Genomic DNA, 18,156 nt, shown 5'->3' with positions numbered 1-18,156 from the left:
ACAACTCTTAACTCTCTCTTAACTCTGTCCAAAGCTTGTTTTCTCATTGGTGACCCTTGTCTCACCCCTGCTCTCCAACCCCTCTCTTAATCTCTTTCCTGTTTATCTCTATTTTATCGACTATACAATGGTCATTGTTCCTCTGAACATTCCTCTCTTGTTCCTACTCAATCTCCTTCCTCCCACCTATTGCAACAGTGAATACGCTTTAAAGTACTAGATTGGCTGTAAAGCGCTTTGGGACACTGAGAGGATGTGAAAGGCATTATATAAATGCAAGTCTTTCATTCTTTACCACATTTAAATCGAGCTATATTTCCTCATCCCATTCCTGGACCTGGAGAGCCGGCAAAGGCTTGACGGGTCAAATAGTCTCCTTCTGTGCAGTAACCATTCGATGATTCTATGAAGCTCAAATCTGTTGATATCGTTATTTCCCTCATTCTTCCTATTCTTAAAAAAGCTACAGGCTTTCAAAGCCCAAGCACAGCGCCACCATTTACTGATTTACCTAGTCTCCTGTCTTGATGTTTTCAACTTTGATGGTGTCCGGTGTTGTGAACCTGACCTTTCACCCTCTGTTAGATGGTGTCCTGTGCCGTGGGCCTGACCTTTCACCTTCTGTTAGATGGTGTCCTGCGCTGTGGACCTGACCTTTCACCCTCTGTTAGATGGTGTCCTGCGCTGTGGGCCTGACCTTTCACCTTCTGTTAGATGGTGTCCTGCACTGTGGATCTGACCTTTCACCTTCTGTTAGATGGTGTCCTGTGCTGTGGGCCTGACCTTTCACCTTCTGTTAGATGCAGTCCTGCGCCGTGAACCTGACCTTTCACCTTCTGTTAGATGGTGTCCTGCGCTGTGGACCTGACCTTTCACCTTCTGTTTGATGGTGTCCTGCACTGTGGATCTGACCTTTCACCCTCTGTTACATGGTGTCCTGTGCCATGGGCCTGACCTTTCACCTTCTGTTAGATGGTGTCCTGCGCTGTGGACCTGACCTTTCACCCTCTGTTAGATGGTGTCCTGCGCTGTGGGCCTGACCTTTCACCTTCTGTTAGATGGTGTCCTGTGCTGTGGGCCTGACCTTTCACCTTCTGTTAGATGCAGTCCTGCGCCGTGAACCTGACCTTTCACCCTCTGTTACATGGTGTCCTGTGCCATGGGCCTGACCTTTCACCTTCTGTTAGATGCAGTCCTGCGCCGTGAACCTGACCTTTCACCTTTTGTTAGATGGTGTCCTGCGCTGTGGACCTGACCTTTCACCTTCTGTTTGATGGTGTCCTGCACTGTGGATCTGACCTTTCACCCTCTGTTACATGGTGTCCTGTGTCGTGGGCCTGACCTTTCACCCTCTGTTAGATGCAGTCCTGCGCTGTGGACCTGACCTTTCACCTTCTGTTAGATGGTGTCCTGCTCTGTGAGCCTGACCTTTCACCCTGTTAGATAGTGTCCTGCGCTGTGGGCCTGACCTTTCACCTTCTGTTAGGTGGTGTCCTGCGCTGTGGGCCTGACCTTTCACCCTCTGTTAGATAGTGTCCTGCGCTGTGGGCCTGGCTTAGACAGGATATTCAAGAATTAGAGGGCTCCACAGCCTAGCCAGAACCTGTCCACGTCGGATATCCACAGACACACACTTTTCTGCAGGGGTCACTGTAGCAGGAAACCTCCCTTCCCCTCCCTCCAGCCCAGAAGTACTGAGGCCCACTGCAGCACCACAAGTGTTTGGGTCAGCTAACTCACCAGAGACGGTGGCAGCTTCCTGCAATGTAGGGCTCAGTTCCACATTGCACAGTGTACTTATTTTGCAAATAGAATCTATTAAAATGAAACCTTGAACATTCAGGTCTTGAATTAATGAAATAAGAAGAAACTGTGCATTACATTGACAATCTGACTCATGCCTTTCTTTGCCATTCAGTTGGTGAATTTGTGCTTGCTTGAGCTGAGGGGTGGTCAGTGGCTGACCTTTGACACCCAGTCCCAGCATCAAACCTGTACAGGTCAGGCACAGTGTAAGCCAAAGGCGGCGTAAAGCTCCCTCTGCTCTGGCCCATCATGCCTGTTAAAAGTGCGACACATAAGGGCGCTCCTCGCTTGATACATCAATGTGACATTTTCAACTTCCACGCCCATTATCCTGGGGTCTCTGGTTACCGACCTGCTGGCAGGAGGGTCAGTGAGCAGAGGACAGATTTATGGGATATCAGGAGAAATCTTTTTACGCAGCGAGTTATGATGATCTGGAATGCTCTGCCTGAAAGGGCGGTGGAAGCAGATTCAATAATAACTTTCAAAAGGGAATGGATAAATACTTGAAGGGGAAAATTTGCAGGGCTACGGGGAAAGAGCAGGGAGTGGGACTATTGAATAGCTCTTCTAAAGAGCCAGCACAGACACAACGGGCCGAATGGCCTCCTTCTGTGCTGTACGTTTCGATGATTCTCATGCTGACAATTTGGGCAGTTTCTGGGATGTGCATTAGGAACTAGAAGCCCCCAAACTCAAGCCACCAAGAAACCTTGGAGACAGCAGCAAGACAAGCCGTTTGCCCCGTCAGTTTGGGCTGGATTCAAATCCACTCGTCATAATGAAAGGAATAGTGCATGAACACACCCCCTCCGCCTCCCCCAGTCCCAAGTCTCCAAATACAGTGCTGGATCACGTTCAGTTCCCCAGCACCTCTATTTCACTGCAGGTAGGACTTCCTTAGAGGGCGACCCGTTACCTTTCATTGATGGCCTTACCCTGCTCTTGCATCTGGCCGTGAGACACTTGCATCCCCGAGGAAGGTTGTGTAAAGGCGTTGAGGACCGTGAGACCGCCGTCAGACAGGCCGGGACTGGAGGTGGTGTACATAACCGTACCATGAGGGCTGGGGTACATGACGTGACTGGCCATCGAGGTGGGTACAGACGATGTCACGATTGTTGCTGGCAGCGTCACTAATAGACCAAGAGGGGAAAGAGTTTGAACTTTTATAAACTGTATAGTCACTTCAATAACATGGCCCAATGTCCAAGGGCTTCAGCTGTACAGAGCTCTGGTCAGACCCCACTTAGAGTGCTTGGTCCAGTTCTGGGCACCGGCCCTCAGGACCGATATATTGGCCTTGGAGGGGAGCAGCGCAGATTCACGAGAATCAAACCGGACCTAAAAGGGTTAAATTATGAGGACAATTTGCACAGACTAAGAACATAAGGAAAAGGATCAGGAGTCGGCCAATCGGCCCCTCGAGCCTGCTCCGCCATTCAATAAGATCATGGCTGATCCAATCTTGGCCTCAACACCACTTTCCCGCTCTCTCCCCATTCCCCTCGACTCCCTTGTAATTTAAATGTCTGTCAATCTCTGCCTTTAATATATTCACTGACTCCACCTCCATAGCTCTCTGGGGTAGAGAATTCCAAAGATTCACGACCCTCTGAGAGAAGAAATTCCTCCTCATTTCCGTCTTAAATGGGCGATCCCTTATTCTGAAACTATGCCCCCTAGTTCTAGATTCCCCCACTAGGGGCAACACCCTCCCTGCATCCACCCTGTCAATCCCCCTCAGAATCTTATATGTTTCAATAAGATCCCCTCTCATTCTTCTAAACTCCAATGAGTATAGGCCCAACCTGTTCAACCTTTCGTCATACGTCAACCCCTTCATCTCCGGAATCAACCTCGTGAACCTTCTCTGCACTGCCTCCAATGCAAGTATATCCTTCCTTAAATATGGAGACCAAAACTGTGCAGTACTCCAGGTGTGGTCTCACCAACGCCCTGTAAAGTTGCACGAAAACTTGCCTACTTTTATACTCCATCCCTCTTGCAATAAATGCCTTCCTAATTACTTGCTGTACCTGCATGCTAACTTTTTGTGTTTCATGTACGAGGACCCCCAGATCTCTCTGTACCGCAGCATTCTGTAGTCTCACTCCATTTAAATAATCATTTGCTTTTTTATTCTTCCTTCCAAAGTGGATAACCTCACATTTTCCCACATTATACTCCAGCTGCCAAATGTTTGCCCACTCACTTAACCTATCTATATCCCTTTGCAGACTCTGTGTCCTCCTCACAACTTGCTAACCCACCTATCTTTGTATCATCCACAAACTTGGCTACGTTACACTCGATCCCTTCATCCAAGTCATGAATGTAGATTGTAAATAGTTGAGGCCCCAGCACTGATCCCTGTGGCACCCCGCTAGTTACCGTTTGCCAACCGGAAAATGACCCATTTATCCCAACTCTCTGTTTTCTGTTAGTTAGCCAATTCTCTATCCATGCTAATATATTACCCCCAATTCCGTGAGCTCTTGTCTTGTGCAGTAACCTTTTATGTGGCACCTTATCGAATGCCTTCTGGAAATCCAAATACACCACATCTACTGGTTCCCCTTTATCCACCCTGTTTGTTACATCCTCAAAGAACTCCAGCAAATTTGTCAAACATGATTTCCCTTTCATAGAACCTTGTATTCCCTTGAGTTTAGAAGATTGAAGGGTGAACTACTTGAGGTGTTTAAGATAATTAAAGGAGTTGATAGGGAAAATAGAGAGGGACTATTTCCTCTGGTGAGGGAGTTTAGAACAAGCGGCATAACTTAAAATTAGAGCCAGGCCGTTCAGGGGTGATGTCAGGAAGCACTTCTTCACACACAGGGTAGTGGAAATCTGGAACTCTCTCCCCCAAAAAGCTGTTGAGGCTGAGGTTCAATTGAAAATTTCAAAACTGAGATTGATAGATTTTTGGTTGGCAAGGGTGTTAATGGCTATGGAACTTAAAGAAATTATTATTAGTAAAAAAACAGTACTAGCAAAATTAATGGGACTAAAAGCCAATAAATCCCAAGGACCGGATGACCTACAACCTAGGGTTTTGAAAGAGGTGGCCATTGGAATAGTGGGTGCATTGGTTGTCATCTTCCAAAATTCTATAGATTCTGGAACGGTTCCTGCAGATTGGAGGATAACAAATGTAACCCCGCTATTTAAGAAAGGAGGGAGAGAGAAAACGTGGAACTACAGACCTGTTAGCCTGACATCAGTAGTTGGGAAAATGCTGGAATCTATTATAAAGGATGTAATAACTGGGCACTTAGAAACTAATAGTAAGATTGGGCAGAGTCAACATGGATTTATGAAAGGGAAATCCTGTTTGACAAACCTATTGGAGTTCTTTGAGGATGTAACGAGTGGAGTAGACAAAGGGGAACCAGTAGATGTGGTGTATCTGGATTTTCAGAAGGCCTTCGATAAGGTCCCACACAAGAGGTTGATGAACAAAATTAGGGCATATGGAATTGGGGGTAATATACTAGCATGGATTGAGAATTGGTTAACAGAAAACAAAGAGTAGGGATAAACGGGTCTTTTTCAGGATGGCAGGTTGTGACTAGTGGGGTAGTGCAAGGATCAGTGCTTGGGACCCAGCTATTCACAATCTATATCAATGATTTGGATGAGGGGACTAAATGTAACATTTCCAAATTTGCTGATGACACAAAGCTAGGTGGCAGTGGCAGTTGTGAAGAGGATGTGAAGAGGCTTCAAGGGGATCTCGACAGGCTCAGTGAGTGGGCGAGAACATGGCAGATGGAATATAATGTGGGTAAATGTGAAGTTATCCATTTTGGTAGAAAAAACAGAAAGGCATAGTATTTCCTAAATGGTGAAAGATTGGGGAATGCAGATACTCAAAGGGACCTGGGTGTCCTTGTACATGAGTCACTGAAAGTGAATGTGCAGGTGTAGCAAGCCATTAGGAAGGCAAATGGTATGCTGGCCTTTATTACAAGAGGATTTGAGTCCAGGAGTAAAGAAGTCTTACTCCAATTATATAGGGCCTTGGTGAGACCACACCTGGAGTACTGTGTACAATTTTGGTCTCCTTACCTAAGGAAGGATATACTTGCCATAGAGGGAGTGCAACGAAGGTTCACGAGATTGATTCCTGGGATGGCGGGACTGTTGTATGAGAAGAGATTGAGTAAATTAGGCCTGTATTCTCTTGAATTCAGAAGAATGTGAGGGGATCTCATTGAAGCATACAAAATTATTACAGGGCTCGATAGGATGGATGCTGGGAGAATGTTTCCCTTAGCTGGGGAGTCTAGAACCAGGGGCCACAGCCTCAGGATAAAGGGTAGGCCATTCAGTACTGAGATGAGAAGAAATTTCTTCACACAGAGTGTGGTGAATCTTTGGAATTCTCTACCCCAGAGGGCTGTGGAGGCTCAGTCATTGGGTATATTCAATACAGAAGTCGATAGATTTCTGACTAGTAAGGGCATCAAGGGATCTGGCGATAGGGCCGGTGAATGGAGTTGAGGCAGAAGATCAGCCATGATCTCATTGAATGGCGGAGCAGGCTCGAAGGGCCGAATGGTCTACTCCTGCTCCTATTTCTTATGAACCAAGGCGGGCAGATGGAGTTGGGATACAAATCAGCCATGATCTCATTGAATGGCGGAGCAGGCTCAAGATGCTGAATGGCATCCTCCTCGTCCTATGTCCCTCAGGGGATATGCATTCTCTTCAGCCACTCGATAATCTTAAGGTCGACAGCTGCATGTTACTGGGACAATTTCTTTGACTTTTTTTTCAGCTCCAGAACTGCAGATATTTCACAAGCAGCTCCTCCATCAGTACTTAATCAAGATCTCCACAGCGATAACGCGTATTGGGGCAGTGAGAATGGAGGGCGAGCCCCCAACATCTCCAAACACCACTGGGGAGTTGAGAGACAGCTGTGGTACCACAAACTGTCTGCCCATCTGTAGGGCTCGAATGACCGAGGGGTTTGGGTGTGGGGGTCAGGGATGGAGTGACCGAGGGGTTTGGGTGTGTGGGGTCAGGGATGGAGTGACCGAGGGGTTCGGGTGTGTGAGGTCAGGGATGGAGTGACCGAGGGGTTCGGGTGTGTGAGGTCAGGGATGGAGTGACCGAGGGGTTCGGGTGTGTGAGGTCAGGGATGGAGTGACCGAGGGGTTCGGGTGTGTGAGGTCAGGGATGGAGTGACCGAGGGGTTCGGGTGTGTGAGGTCAGGGATGGAGTGACCGAGGGGTTCGGGTGTGTGAAGTCAGGGATGGAGTGACCGAGGGGTTCGGGTGTGTGAGGTCAGGGATGGAGTGACCGAGGGGTTCGGGTGTGGGGGTCAGGGATGGAGTGACCGAGGGGTTCGGGTGTGTGGGGTCAGGGATGGAGTGACCGAGGGGTTCGGGTGTGTGAGGTCAGGGATGGAGTGACCGAGGAGTTCGGGTGTGTGAGGTCAGGGATGGAGTGACCGAGGGGTTCGGGTGTGGGGGTCAGGGATGGAGTGACCGAGGAGTTCGGGTGTGTGAGGTCAGGGATGGAGTGACCGAGGGCTTCGGGTGTGGGGGGCAGGGATGGAGTGACTGAGAGGTTCGAGTGTGTGAGGTCAGGGATGGAGTGACCGAGGGGTTCGGGTGTGTGGGGGCACGGGATGGAGTGACCGAGGGCACGGGATGGAGTGACCGAGGGCTTCGGGTGTGTGGGGTCAGAGGGATGGAGTGACCGAGGTGTTTGGGTGTATAGGGTCAGGGATGGAGTGACCGAGGGGTTCGGGTGTGTGGGGTCAGATTGGAGTGACCGAGGGGTTCGGTTGTGTGAGGATAGGGATGGAGTGACCGAGGAGTTCGGGTGTATGGGCCGAGGGACGGAGTGACCGAGGGGTTCGGGTGTGCGGGGGCGAGGGACGGAGTGACCGAGGGGTTCGGGTGTGCGGGGCAATGGATGGAGTGACCGAGGGGTCCGGGTGTGTGGGGTAAGGGATGGAGTGACCGAGGGGTCCGGGTGTGTGGGGTAAGGGATGGAGTGACCGAGGGGTTCGTGTCTGTGGGCCGAGGGATGGAGTGACCGAGGGGTTCGGGTGTGGGGTCAGGGATGGAGTGACCGAGGGGTTCGGGTGTTTGGGGTAGGGAAGGAGTGACCCAGGGGTTCGGGTGTGTGGGGTCAGGGAAGGAGTGACCGAGGGGTTCAGGTGTGTGGGGTCAGGGATGGAGTGACCGAGGGATTCGGGTGTGTGGCGCGAGGAAGGGAGTGACCAAGGGGTTCAGGTGTGTGGGGTCAGGGATGGAGTGACCGATGGGTTCGTTGTGTGGGGTCAGGGATGGAGTAGCCGAGGGGTTCGGGTGTATGGGGTCAGGGACGGAGTGACCGAGGGGTTCGGGTGTGGGGTCAGGGATGGAGTGACCGAGGGGTTCGGGTGTGTGGGGTCAGAGGGATGGAGTGACCGAGGGGTTCGGGTGTGTGGGGTCATGGATGGAGTGACCGAGGGGTTCGGGCGTGTGGGGTCAGGGATGGAGTGACCGAGGGGTTCGGGTGTGTGGGGTCAGATTGGAGTGACCGAGGGGTTCGGGTGTGTGGGGTCAGATTGGAGTGACTGAGGGTTTCGGGTGTGTGAGGTCAGGGATGGAGTGACCGAGGGGTTCGGGTGTGTGGGGTCATGGATGGAGTGACCGAGGGGTTCGGGTCTGTGGGCCGAGGGATGGAGTGACCGAGGGGTTCGGGAGTATGAGGTCAGGGATGGAGTGACAGAGGGGTTCGGGTGTGTGGGGTCAGGGAAGGAGTGACCGAGGGGTCCGGTTGTGGGGTCAGGGAAGGAGTGACCGAGGGGTTCGGGTCTGTGGGCCGAGGGATGGAGTGACCGAGGGGTTCGGGAGTATGAGGTCAGGGATGGAGTGACCGAGGGGTCGGGTGTGGGGTCAGGGATGGAGTGACCGAGGGGATCGGATATGTGGGGTCAGGGATGGAGTGACCGAGGGGTTCGGGTGTGTGAGGTCAGGGATGGAGTGACCGAGGTGTTCTGGTGTGAGAGGTCAGGGCTGGAGTGACCAAGGGGTTCGGGTGTGTGGGGTCAGGGATGGAGTGACCGAGGGGTCGGGTGTGGGGTCAGGGATGGAGTGACCGAGGGGATCGGATATGTGGGGTCAGGGATGGAGTGACTGAGGGGTTCGGGTGTGTGGGGTCAGGGATGGAGTGACCGAGGGGTTTGGGGGGTGTGTGGGGTCAGGGATGGAGTGACCGAGGGGTTCGGGTGTGAGAGGTCAGGGATGGAGTGACCGAGGGGCTCGGGTGTGTGAGGTCAGGGATGGAATGACCGAGGGGTTCGGGTATGTGACGTCAGGGTTGGAGTGACCGAGGGGTTCGGGTGTGTGGGGTCAGGGATGGAGTGACCGAGGGGTTCGGGTGTGTGGGGTCAGGGATGGAGTGACCGAGGGGTTCGGGTGTGTGGGGTCAGGGATGGAGTGACCGAGGGGTTCGGGTGTGTGGGGTCACGGATGGAGTGACCGAGGGTTTCGGGTGTGTGGGGTCAGGGATGGAGTGACGAAGGGGTTCGGGTGTGTGGGGTCACGGATGGAGTGACCGAGGGGTTCGGGTGTGAAGGATCAGAGATGGAGTGACCGAGGGGTTCGGGTGTGTGGGGTCAGGGATGGAGTGACCGAGGGGTTCGGGGGTGTGGGGTCAGGGATGGAGTGACCGAAGGGTTCGGGTGTGTGGGGTCAGGGATGGAGTGACCGAGGTGTTCTGGTGTGTGAGGTCAGGGATGGAGTGACCGAGGGGTTCGGGTGTGTGGGGTCACGGATGGAGTGACCGAGGGGTTCGGGTGTGAAGGATCAGAGATGGAGTGACCGAGGGGTTCGTGTGTGTGGGGTCAGGGATGGAGTGACCGAGGGGTTCGTGTGTGTGGGGTCAGGGATGGAGTGACCGAGGGGTTCGGGTGTGAAGGATCAGAGATGGAGTGACCGAGGGGTTCGGGTGTGTGGGGTCAGGGATGGAGTGACCGAGGGGTTCGTGTGTGTGGGGTCAGGGATGGAGTGACCGAGGGGATCGGGTGTGTGGGGTCAGGGATGGAGTGACCGAGGGGTTCGGGTGTGTGAGGTTAGGGATGGAGTGAGCGAGGGGTGCGGGTGTGTGGGGTCAGGGATGGAGTGACCGAGGTGTTTGGGTGTATAGGGTCAGGGATGGAGTGACCGAGGGGATCGGGTGTGAGGTCAGGGATGGAGTGACCGAGGGGATCGGGTGTGAGGTCAGGGATGGAGTGACCGAGGGGTTCGGGTGTGTGGGGGCACGGGATGGAGTGACCGAGGGCTTCGGGTGTGTGGGGTCAGAGGGATGGAGTGACCGAGGTGTTTGGGTGTATAGGGTCAGGGATGGAGTGACCGAGGGGTTCGGGTGTGTGGGGTCAGATTGGAGTGACCGAGGGCTTCGGGTGTGTGGGGTCAGGGATGGAGTGACCGAGGGGTTCGGGTGTGTGGGGTCAGATTGGAGTGACCGAGGGGTTCGGTTGTGTGAGGATAGGGATGGAGTGATCGAGGAGTTCGGGTGTATGGGCCGAGGGACGGAGTGACCGAGGGGTTCGGGTGTGCGGGGGCGAGGGACGGAGTGACCGAGGGGTTCGGGTGTGCGGGGGCGAGGGACGGAGTGACCGAGGGGTTCGGGTGTGCGGGGCAATGGATGGAGTGACCGAGGGGTCCGGGTGTGTGGGGCAATGGATGGAGTGACCGAGGGGTTCGGGTGTGCGGGGCAATGGATGGAGTGACCGAGGGGCTCGGGTGTGCGGGGCAATGGATGGAGTGACCGAGGGGTTCGGGTGTGTGGGGTCAGGGTTGGAGTGACCGAGTGGTCCGGGTGTGTGGGGTAAGGGATGGAGTGACCGAGGGGTTCGTGTCTGTGGGCCGAGGGATGGAGTGAACGAGGGGTTCGGGTGTGGGGTCAGGGATGGAGTGACCGAGGGGTTCGGGTGTTTGGGGTAGGGAAGGAGTGACCCAGGGGTTCGGGTGTGTGGGGTCAGGGAAGGAGTGACCGAGGGGTTCAGGTGTGTGGGGTCAGGGATGGAGTGACCGAGGGATTCGGGTGTGTGGCGCGAGGAAGGGAGTGACCAAGGGGTTCAGGTGTGTGGGGTCAGGGATGGAGTAACCGATGGGTTCGTTGTGTGGGGTCAGGGATGGAGTAGCCGAGGGGTTCGGGTGTATGGGGTCAGGGACGGAGTGACCGAGGGGTTCGGGTGTGGGGTCAGGGATGGAGTGACCGAGGGGTTCGGGTGTGTGGGGTCAGAGGGATGGAGTGACCGAGGGGTTCGGGTGTGTGGGGTCATGGATGGAGTGACCGAGGGGTTCGGGCGTGTGGGGTCAGGGATGGAGTGACCGAGGGGTTCGGGTGTGTGGGGTCAGATTGGAGTGACCGAGGGGTTCGGGTGTGTGGGGTCAGATTGGAGTGACTGAGGGGTTCGGGTGTGTGGGGTCAGAGGGATGGAGTGACCGAGGGGTTCGGGTGTGTGGGGTCATGGATGGAGTGACCGAGGGGTTCGGGTGTGTGGGGTCAGGGATGGAGTGACCGAGGGGTTCGGGTGTGTGGGGTCAGGGATGGAGTGACCGAGGGGTCCGGGTGTGTGGGGTCAGGGATGGAGTGACCGAGTGGTCCGGGTGTGTGGGGTCAGGGATGGAGTGACCGAGGGGTTCGGGTGTGTGGGGTCAGGGATGGAGTGACCGAGGGGTTCGGGTGTGTGGAGTCAGGGTGGAATGACCCGGGGTTCGGGTTTGTGGGGTCAGGGACGGAGTGACCGAGGGGTTCGTGTCTGTGGGCCGAGGGATGGAGTGACCCAGGGGTTCGGGTGTGTGCGGGTCAGGGATGGAGTGACCGAGGGGTTCGGGTGTGTGGGGCGAGGAACAGAGTGACCAAGGGGTTCGGGTGTATGGGGTCAGGGATGGAGTGACCGAGGGGTTCGGGTGTGGGGTCAGGGATGGAGTGACCGAGGGGTTCGGGTGTGTGGGGTCAGGGATGGAGTGACCGAGGGGTTCGGGTGTGGGGTCAGGGAGGGAGTGACCGAGGGGTTCGGGTGTGTGGGGTCAGGGATGGAGTGACCGGGGGGTTCGGGTGTGGGGTCAGGGAGGGAGTGACCAAGTGTTCGGGTCTGTGAGTTCAGGGACAGAGTGACCGAGGGGTTCGGGTCTGTGGGGTCAGGGACAGAGTGACCGAGGGGTTCGGGTCTGTGGGGTCAGGGACAGAGTGACCGAGGGGTTCGGGTGTGTGGGGTCAGGGGCGGAGTGACCGAGTGGTTCGGGCTGTGTGGGGTCAGCGATGGAGTGACCGAGGGGTTCGGGTGTGTGGGGTCAGGGATGGAATGACCGAGGGGTTCGGGTGTGTGGGGTCAGCGATGGAGTGACCGAGGGGGTTCGGGTGTGTGGGGTCAGGGATGGAGTGACCGAAGGGGTCTGGTATGGAGTGACCGAGGGATTTTGGTGTGTGGGTCGAGGGATGGAGTGACCGAGGGGTTCAGGTGCGTGGGGTCAGGGATGGAGTGACCGAGGGGTTCGGGTGTGTGGGGTCAGCGATGGAGTGACCGATGGGTTCGGGTGTGTGGGGTTAGGGATGGAGTGACCGAGGGGTTCGGGTGTGTGAGGTCAGGGATGGAGTGACCGAGGGGTTCGGGTATGTGGGGTCAGAGGGATGGAGTGACCGAGGGGTTCGGGTGTGTGGGGTCACGGATGGAGTGACCGAGGGGTTCGGGTGCGCGGGGTTAGGGATGGAGTGACCGAGGGGTTCGGGTGTGAGGGGTCAGGGATGGAATGACCGAGGGGTTCGGGTATGTGACGTCAGGGATGGAGTGACCGAGGGGTTCGGGTGTGTGGGGTCAGGGATGGAGTGACCGAGGGGTTCGGGTGTGTGGGGTCAGGGATGGAGTGACCGAGGGGTTCAGGTGTGTGGGGTCAGGGATGGAGTGACCGAGGGGTTCGGGTGTGTGGGGTCACGGATGGAGTGACGAAGGGGTTCGGGTGTGTGGGGTCACGGATGGAGTGACCGAGGGGTTCGGGTGTGAAGGATCAGAGATGGAGTGACCGAGGGGTTCGGGTGTGTGGGGTCAGGGACGGAGTGACCGAGGGGTTCGGGTCTGTGGGCCGAGGGATGGAGTGACCGAGGGGTTCGGGAGTATGAGGTCAGGGATGGAGTGACAGAGGGGTTCGGGTGTGTGGGGTCAGGGAAGGAGTGACCGAGGGGTTCGGTTGTGGGGTCAGGGAAGGAGTGACCGAGGGGTTCGGGTCTGTGGGCCGAGGGATGGAGTGACCGAGGGGTTCGGGAGTATGAGGTCAGGGATGGAGTGACCGAGGGGTCGGGTGTGGGGTCAGGGATGGAGTGACCGAGGGGATCGGATATGTGGGGTCAGGGATGGAGTGACCGAGGGGTTCGGGTGTGTGAGGTCAGGGATGGAGTGACCGAGGTGTTCTGGTGTGAGAGGTCAGGGCTGGAGTGACCGAGGGGTTCGGGTGTGTGGGGTCAGGGATGGAGTGACCGAGGGGTCGGGTGTGGGGCCAGGGATGGAGTGACCGAGGGGATCGGATATGTGGGGTCAGGGATGGAGTGACTGAGGGGTTCGGGTGTGTGGGGTCAGGGATGGAGTGACCGAGGGGTTTGGGTGTGTAGGGTCAGGGATGGAGTGACCGAGGGTTTCGGGTGTGAGAGGTCAGGGATGGAGTGACTGAGAGGTTCGGGTGTGTGGGGTCAGGGATGGAGTGACCGAGGGGTTCGGGTGTGTGGGGTCAGGGATGGAGTGACCGAGGGGTTCGGGTGTGTGGGGTCACGGATGGAGTGACCGAGGGGTTCGGGTGTGTGGGGTCACGGATGGAGTGACCGAGGGGTTCGGGTGTGAAGGATCAGAGATGGAGTGACCGAGGGGTTCGGGTGTGTGGGGTCAGGGATGGAGTGACCGAGGGGTTCGGGGGTGTGGGGTCAGGGATGGAGTGACCGAAGGGTTCGGGTGTGTGGGGTCAGGGATGGAGTGACCGAGGTGTTCTGGTGTGTGAGGTCAGGGATGGAGTGACCGAGGGGTTCGGGTGTGTGGGGTCACGGATGGAGTGACCGAGGGGTTCGGGTGTGAAGGATCAGAGATGGAGTGACCGAGGGGTTCGGGTGTGTGGGGTCAGGGATGGAGTGACCGAGGGGTTCGTGTGTGTGGGGTCAGGGATGGAGTGACCGAGGGGTTCGTGTGTGTGGGGTCAGGGATGGAGTGACCGAGGGGTTCGGGTGTGAAGGATCAGAGATGGAGTGACCGAGGGGTTCGGGTGTGTGGGGTCAGGGATGGAGTGACCGAGGGGTTCGTGTGTGTGGGGTCAGGGATGGAGTGACCGAGGGGATCGGGTGTGTGGGGTCAGGGATGGAGTGACCGAGGGGTTCGGGTGTGAGAGCTCAGGGATGGAGTGACCGAGGGGTTCGGGTGTGTGAGGTTAGGGATGGAGTGAGCGAGGGGTGCGGGTGTGTGGGGTCAGGGATGGAGTGACCGAGGTGTTTGGGTGTATAGGGTCAGGGATGGAGTGACCGAGGGGTCCGGGTGTGTGAGGTAAGGGATGGAGTGACCGAGGGGTCCGGGTGTGTGAGGTAAGGGATGGAGTGACCGAGGGGTTCGTGTCTGTGGGCCGAGGGATGGAGTGAACGAGGGGTTCGGGTGTGGGGTCAGGGATGGAGTGACCGAGGGGTTCGGGTGTTTGGGGTAAGGGATGGAGTGACCGAGGGGTTCGTGTCTGTAGGCCGAGGGATGGAGTGAACGAGGGGTTCGGGTGTGGGGTCAGGGATGGAGTGACCGAGGGGTTCGGGTGTTTGGGGTAGGGAAGGAGTGATCCAGGGGTTCGGGTGCGTGGGGTCAGGGAAGGAGTGACCGAGGGGTTCAGGTGTGTGGGGTCAGGGATGGAGTGACCGAGGGATTCGGGTGTGTGGCGCGAGGAAGGGAGTGACCAAGGGGTTCAGGTGTGTGGGGTCAGGGATGGAGTGACCGATGGGTTCGTTGTGTGGGGTCAGGGATGGAGTAGCCGAGGGGTTCGGGTGTATGGGGTCAGGGACGGAGTGACCGAGGGGTTCGGGTGTGGGGTCAGGGATGGAGTGACCGAGGGGTTCGGGTGTGTGGGGTCAGAGGGATGGAGTGACCGAGGGGTTCGGGCGTGTGGGGTCATGGATGGAGTGACCGAGGGGTTCGGGCGTGTGGGGTCAGGGATGGAGTGACCGAGGGGTTCGGGTGTGTGGGGTCAGATTGGAGTGACCGAGGGGTTCGGGTGTGTGGGGTCAGATTGGAGTGACCGAGGGGTTCGGGCGTGTGGGGTCAGATTGGAGTGACCGAGGGGTTCGGGTGTGTGGGGTCAGATTGGAGTGACCGAGGGGTTCGGGTGTGTGGGGTCAGATTGGAGTGACCGAGGGGTTCGGGTGTGTGGGGTCAGAGGGATGGAGTGACCGAGGGGTTCGGGTGTGAAGGATCAGAGATGGAGTGACCGAGGGGTTCGGGTGTGTGGGGTCATGGATGGAGTGACCGAGGGGTTCGGGTGTGTGGGGTCAGGGATGGAGTGACCAAGGGGTTCGGGTGTGTGGGGTCAGGGATGTAGTGACCGAGGGGTTTGGGTGTGTGGGGTCAGGGATGGAGTGACCGAGGGGTTCGGGTGTGTGGGGTCAGGGATGGAGTGACCGAGGGGTCCGGGTGTGTGGGGTCAGGGATGGAGTGACCGAGTGGTCCGGGTGTGTGGGGTAAGGGATGGAGTGACCGAGGGGTTCGGGTGTGTGGAGTCAGGGTGGAATGACCCGGGGCTCGGGTTTGTGGGGTCAGGGACGGAGTGACCGAGGGGTTCGTGTCTGTGGGCCGAGGGATGGAGTGACCCAGGGGTTCGGGTGTGTGGGGGTCAGGGATGGAGTGACCGAGGGGTTCGGGTGTGGGGTCAGGGACGGAGTGACCGAGGGGTTCGTGTCTGTGGGCCGAGGGATGGAGTGACCCAGGGGTTCGGGTGTGTGCGGGTCAGGGATGGAGTGACCGAGGGGTTCGGGTGTGTGGGGCGAGGAACAGAGTGACCAAGGGGTTCGGGTGTATGGGGTCAGGGATGGAGTGACCGAGGGGTTCGGGTTTGTGGGGTCAGGGACGGAGTGACCGAGGGGTTCGTGTCTGTGGGCCGAGGGATGGAGTGACCCAGGGGTTCGGGTGTGTGCGGGTCAGGGATGGAGTGACCGAGGGGTTCGGGTGTGTGGGGCGAGGAACAGAGTGACCAAGGGGTTCGGGTGTATGGGGTCAGGGATGGAGTGACCGAGGGGTTCGGGTGTGGGGTCAGGGATGGAGTGACCGAGGGGTTCGGGTGTGTGGGGTCAGGGATGGGGTGACCGAGGGGTTCGGGTGTGGGGTCAGGGAGGGAGTGACCGAGGGGTTCGGGTGTGTGGGGTCAGGGATGGAGTGACCGGGGGGTTCGGGTGTGGGGTCAGGGAGGGAGTGACCAAGTGTTCGGGTCTGTGAGTTCAGGGACAGAGTGACCGAGGGGTTCGGGTCTGTGGGGTCAGGGGCAGAGTGACCGAGGGGTTCGGGTCTGTGGGGTCAGGGACAGAGTGACCGAGGGGTTCGGGTGTGTGGGGTCAGGGGCGGAGTGACCGAGTGGTTCGGGCTGTGTGGGGTCAGCGATGGAGTGACCGAGGGGTTCGGGTGTGTGGGGTCAGGGATGGAATGACCGAGGGGTTCGGGTGTGTGGGGTCAGCGATGGAGTGACCGAGGGGGTTCGGGTGTGTGGGGTCAGGGATGGAGTGACCGAAGGGGTCAGCGATGGAGTGACCGATGGGTTCGGGTGTGTGGGGTTAGGGATGGAGTGACCGAGGGGTTCGGGTGTGTGAGGTCAGGGATGGAGTGACCGAGGGGTTCGGGTATGTGGGGTCAGAGGGATGGAGTGACCGAGGGGTTCGGGTGTGTGGGGTCACGGATGGAGTGACCGAGGGGTTCGGGTGCGCGGGGTTAGGGATGGAGTGACCAAGGGGTTCGGGTGTGAGGGGTCAGGGATGGAATGACCGAGGGGTTCGGGTATGTGACGTCAGGGATGGAGTGACCGAGGGGTTCGGGTGTGTGGGGTCAGGGATGGAGTGACCGAGGGGTTCGGGTGTGTGGGGTCAGGGATGGAGTGACCGAGGGGTTCAGGTGTGTGGGGTCAGGGATGGAGTGACCGAGGGGTTCGGGTGTGTGGGGTCACGGATGGAGTGACGAAGGGGTTCGGGTGTGTGGGGTCACGGATGGAGTGACCGAGGGGTTCGGGTGTGAAGGATCAGAGATGGAGTGACCGAGGGGTTCGGGTGTGAGGGGTCAGGGATGGAGTGACCGAGGGTTTCGGGTGTGTGAGGTCAGGGATGGAGTGACCGAGGGGTTCGGGTGTGTGGGGTCAGGGACGGAGTGACCGAGGGGTTCGGGTCTGTGGGCCGAGGGATGGAGTGACCGAGGGGTTCGGGAGTATGAGGTCAGGGATGGAGTGACAGAGGGGTTCGGGTGTGTGGGGTCAGGGAAGGAGTGACCGAGGGGTTCGGTTGTGGGGTCAGGGAAGGAGTGACCGAGGGGTTCGGGTCTGTGGGCCGAGGGATGGAGTGACCGAGGGGTTCGGGAGTATGAGGTCAGGGGTGGAGTGACCGAGGGGTCGGGTGTGGGGTCAGGGTTGGAGTGACCGAGGGGATCGGATATGTGGGGTCAGGGATGGAGTGACCGAGGGGTTCGGGTGTGTGAGGTCAGGGATGGAGTGACCGAGGTGTTCTGGTGTGAGAGGTCAGGGCTGGAGTGACCGAGGGGTTCGGGTGTGTGGGGTCAGGGATGGAGTGACCGAGGGGTCGGGTGTGGGGTCAGGGATGGAGTGACCGAGGGGATCGGATATGTGGGGTCAGGGATGGAGTGACTGAGGGGTTCGGGTGTGTGGGGTCAGGGATGGAGTGACCGAGGGGTTTGGGTGTGTAGGGTCAGGGATGGAGTGACCGAGGGTTTCGGGTGTGAGAGGTCAGGGATGGAGTGACTGAGAGGTTCGGGTGTGTGGGGTCAGGGATGGAGTGACCGAGGGGTTCGGGTGTGAGAGGTCAGGGATGGAGTGACCGAGGGGCTCGGGTGTGTGAAGTCAGGGATGGAATGACCGAGGGGTTCGGGTATGTGACGTCAGGGTTGGAGTGACCGAGGGGTTCGGGTGTGTGGGGTCAGGGATGGAGTGACCGAGGGGTTCGGGTGTGTGGGGTCAGGGATGGAGTGACCGAGGGGTTCGGGTGTGTGGGGTCAGGGATGGAGTGACCGAGGGGTTCGGGTGTGTGGGGTCACGGATGGAGTGACCGAGGGTTTCGGGTGTGTGGGGTCAGGGATGGAGTGACGAAGGGGTTCGGGTGTGTGGGGTCAGGGAT

General features: G+C 57.6%; 1 protein-coding gene across 2 annotated transcripts in view; it reads right to left on the bottom strand.

Annotated features, from left to right (window-relative positions):
• LOC147113146 (serum response factor-like) overlaps nt 1–18,156 on the bottom strand; it is a 322,604-nt gene that overhangs the window by 10,132 nt on the left and 294,316 nt on the right. For both annotated transcript variants that reach the window (XM_085998044.1, XM_085998045.1), the window contains exon 6: nt 2,745–2,942. In XM_085998044.1, coding sequence (XP_085854170.1) covers nt 2,745–2,942 — 198 coding nt within the window. The remainder of the gene's footprint in view (nt 1–2,744; nt 2,943–18,156) is intronic.

Source organism: Somniosus microcephalus, chromosome 9 (genome assembly GCF_052327205.1).
Source record: "Somniosus microcephalus isolate GS21.2 chromosome 9, FLI_Smic_1.0, whole genome shotgun sequence".
Classification (NCBI taxonomy): Eukaryota; Metazoa; Chordata; class Chondrichthyes; order Squaliformes; family Somniosidae; genus Somniosus; species Somniosus microcephalus.
Note: the sequence above shows the minus strand (reverse complement) of the source record. Positions and strands in the feature narration are given on the sequence as shown.